We start from the raw sequence: 3,262 nt of genomic DNA on the forward strand, positions 1-3,262 counted from the left end.
GATGCCATGTGCATTTTGCCATGATATTCATCAGCAAGTTATGAGTTTTTAACTAATACCTCACAAGGCAAACCTTGTACAAGCATTATAACAATACCGTGTAGTGTGTGAACATAGGTCTATTCCGTTACCTGCCCCATGCATCTGAATGGGATGTTAACGGCAGGACACACTGCTTTGGGAGCCATGCCAACCCATCCCAGCAGGGAGCTGTGTGTGGCAAGAATGGAGGAATTCAGTTGGCTTGCTCTCTTCAAAAACAGATACACTCTAGCTGCTGGGGTATGTACTGGTGGGGGGGTGTCCTGCCACCACCCCTTCATCTCTAGGGGCAGAGGAAACTCCTGATGCTCCCCTAGAGAGGGACGGATGAACACAATGCTATTCCTGGGTGAGAAAATGCATTAGCCTTGCCTCTCTGGAAGGGGATGACACTTTCGTCATCACCATTCCAAGTGGAGGGTGAGTTTACGGGGAAGGGGGAAGGAACATGTCATGATCTGTCTAGGACCATAAATTGCCTTTAATTTCACCCTGATCTTTTGGAAAAAAAAATAATAATTTGAAGTTATTTTTCAGTTTAACAAGTTTAGTGGCATAAGCAAATACCCCCTAGTCCTCAACTCACACAAGCAAAGTGATGCACTGGGGGCAAGAATTGGAAGCAGGGAGCTTTAAGAGGTTATTTTCCTTTATAATATTTACATGGGAGGAAATGGTGGTGCTGGGATATCGGCAGTTATCTCGGGGAGATGGGAGAAGGGCGGGCGGGGCTGTCTATTGACAAAAACTGGAGCTGGTCAAAAAAGGGGGAAAATGTTTCACAAAAAAAGTTTATCCCTTTTTTTCCTGTGGGAAAAAATCCACCAGCTATATTTAAACCTCAAACTGTGGCAGTTGTTCAGCCGCCTTCCCTGATATTTCAAATACCGATGCCTCCATTCCAGCAAAGATATGTGTATTTGTGGGGGGAAAGGTACTGAGCTGTCTGTGTGTCATGTTGATTAAAAGGCTAGAAGTCAGGAACTCCTCCATTGCCACTGATTGGCCATAATAACACTTTGCACTTATACATATACAGAGATGAAAAAAATAGGAGAGAAAAAGTATTGTTATGCGGGTATCATCAGGTGGTGCTGTTGTACCTGGTCTCCGTTCTTTTTTTCAGGGTCTGTCTACACTAAAGCTGGAAGGTGTAATTTCCATCTCAGGTAGACATACCCCTTCTAGCTCTGATCGAACTAGCATGCTAAAAATAGAAGTGTAGCCTAGACAGCGTGAGGGCTTATGCCCGATTACATGCCGAGGGTTTCAAATGAGATCATTCTCGGGGCGGCTAACCCGTCCTGCCATTCGCACCACCGTGGCTACGCTTCTGTTTTTAGCATGCTAGCTTGATCAGAGCTAGAAGGGGTATGTCTACCCTAGCTGAAAATTACACCTCCAGTGCCAGTGTAAACATCCTCTTAGTGTGCAAGCAAGTTTTGACTCGAGGGGAACATGCGGTGTTGTTATCATCTTTGGGTAAAGTAAGGCTTTGGTTGTAGATGCAGCTTTGGGGGGAATGGGAGTTGTGTGAGTGGCAGGAGAGTTTGGTCTCTGATTAAAGTCAATTTTTGAGGCAGAGTTGCTCCCTGGGTATCAGTGTTGGGATGAGATTCCTGGAATAAGAGATGGCCCTGCATGTTGTTTGACCATCTCATTTCAGGACTGGTAGAGATGTGTGAATAAAGCAAGTTACACTCAGAATACAGCCAGACTCTGCGTCATAGATTTAACTGCTGCCGGGAATTTGACTTGCAAGGCCCCAGACATTGACAGAGGGGCAGTGCTGGTTTCAGAATAAGAGGCAACAATATTCTTTTACTGTCCATTATTTATACTGACCCACAGGTGCTCTTGATGCCCCGACAAAGAGAAAGACGAGGTCACTGCCTTGAAGACCATACCATGGGCAACAGTGACATCATGCAGAAGTCATTGATATATTAGAAGTACCGAAATTTGCAACTTTTCACATTTTTGGAGAAAGAAATGTGTGGGTAGTTAATTTCCTTAGGGCTGATTTAACTTCCCTGTTTCTCAGACTATAAACCACAGGGTTCAACATAGGACTAAACAAGGTATAAGACAAGGCAATCAAAGTGTCCTCATCTAGGGAAGCAGTTGATTTGGGTATTAAATACACAAAAAAAGCACAGCTGAAGTGTGTGATCACAACGATGAGATGGAAGGCGCAGGTGGAGAAGGTCTTGCGCCTGTCTGTGGCAGAGTGGATCTTCAGGATGGCGACGAGGATATAGATGTAAGAGAGGATGATTCCTGTGAAGGTGCCTAGCAAAACAAAGGCACACAGAAAAACAATGGCAATCCCAATGATATGATGGTCACTGCACGCCAGCCTCAGAACGGGCGAGATGTCACAGAAGAAATGTCTGATGGCATTGGGCCCACAGAAGGGCAAACTGAATATAAGGGAACTGATGCCTAGTGCTATAAGAAAGCCAGTTGCACATGAAACGGCGACCAGCTCAACGCAAACCCTCCTGTTTATCACAACTGGGTATTGCAGCGGCTTACATATGGCCACATAGCGATCGTAAGCCATGGCGGACAGCAGGAAACAATTTGTGCCCCCGAAGCCAAAGAAGCAGAACATTTGAGCAGCGCATCCCAGGAAAGAAATTGTTTGGTTTCCCGACAGCAAACTCACCAGCAGCTTGGGGACGACAGCCATAGTGGTGCAGGTTTCCGAGAAGGACAAAGCGAAGAGTAAGAAGTACATGGGGGTATGGAGGCTCCGATCAACACTGATGGCTGCCATGATGGTGATGTTGGAGGTCAGGATTATCACGTACACCGGGGAGAACACCAGGAAAAGCAGAACCTGCCGCTCTTCCAGACTGGAGAATCCCAGCAGCAGAAATAGAGACACGGTGCTCTCATTTCCTCTGGGCATCATCAAAAGCATCTAAACTCAAGGGGGAAAAGGAGGCAAAAAATCTTAGGAGCTATACAACACCATCAGAGTTGCTTCCTTAGCTCCAACACAGCCTCAGACATGATCAAATGATTGGTGTGAAGGAACTGAAACAAGCCCAAGATTGCTGATTTGTTTCTATTGTATTTTATAGTCATGTATTCATTGCTCAGATATTGCAGTGGTGAGAGCCCATTTAAGGAGCTGGGTAGATTGACTGATTTATTGATTGATTTATAAAAGTTACGGTAGTAACATTAGCTTTGGCTGCAATATGCTCTG

At 45.4% G+C, this 3,262-nt stretch overlaps 1 protein-coding gene across 1 annotated transcript; it reads right to left on the minus strand.

Annotated features, from left to right (window-relative positions):
* Positions 1–2,014: 2,014 nt before the first annotated feature.
* On the minus strand, positions 2,015–2,959 carry LOC135980422 (olfactory receptor 10T2-like). The gene has a single exon (XM_065580419.1). The coding sequence runs from the start codon at positions 2,957–2,959 to the stop codon at positions 2,015–2,017; it is 945 nt and encodes a 314-aa protein (XP_065436491.1).
* Between the last annotated feature and the right edge of the window lie 303 nt (positions 2,960–3,262).

The sequence above is a fragment of the Chrysemys picta genome, unplaced genomic scaffold, assembly GCF_011386835.1.
Source record: "Chrysemys picta bellii isolate R12L10 unplaced genomic scaffold, ASM1138683v2 scaf3204, whole genome shotgun sequence".
NCBI lineage: Eukaryota > Metazoa > Chordata > Testudines > Emydidae > Chrysemys > Chrysemys picta.

Excerpts from the sequence above, each read along its gene's own strand:
- LOC135980422 (XM_065580419.1), bottom strand. The coding sequence starts at position 2,959 with ATGCCCAGAGGAAATGAGAGCACCGTGTCTCTATTTCTGCTGCTGGGA.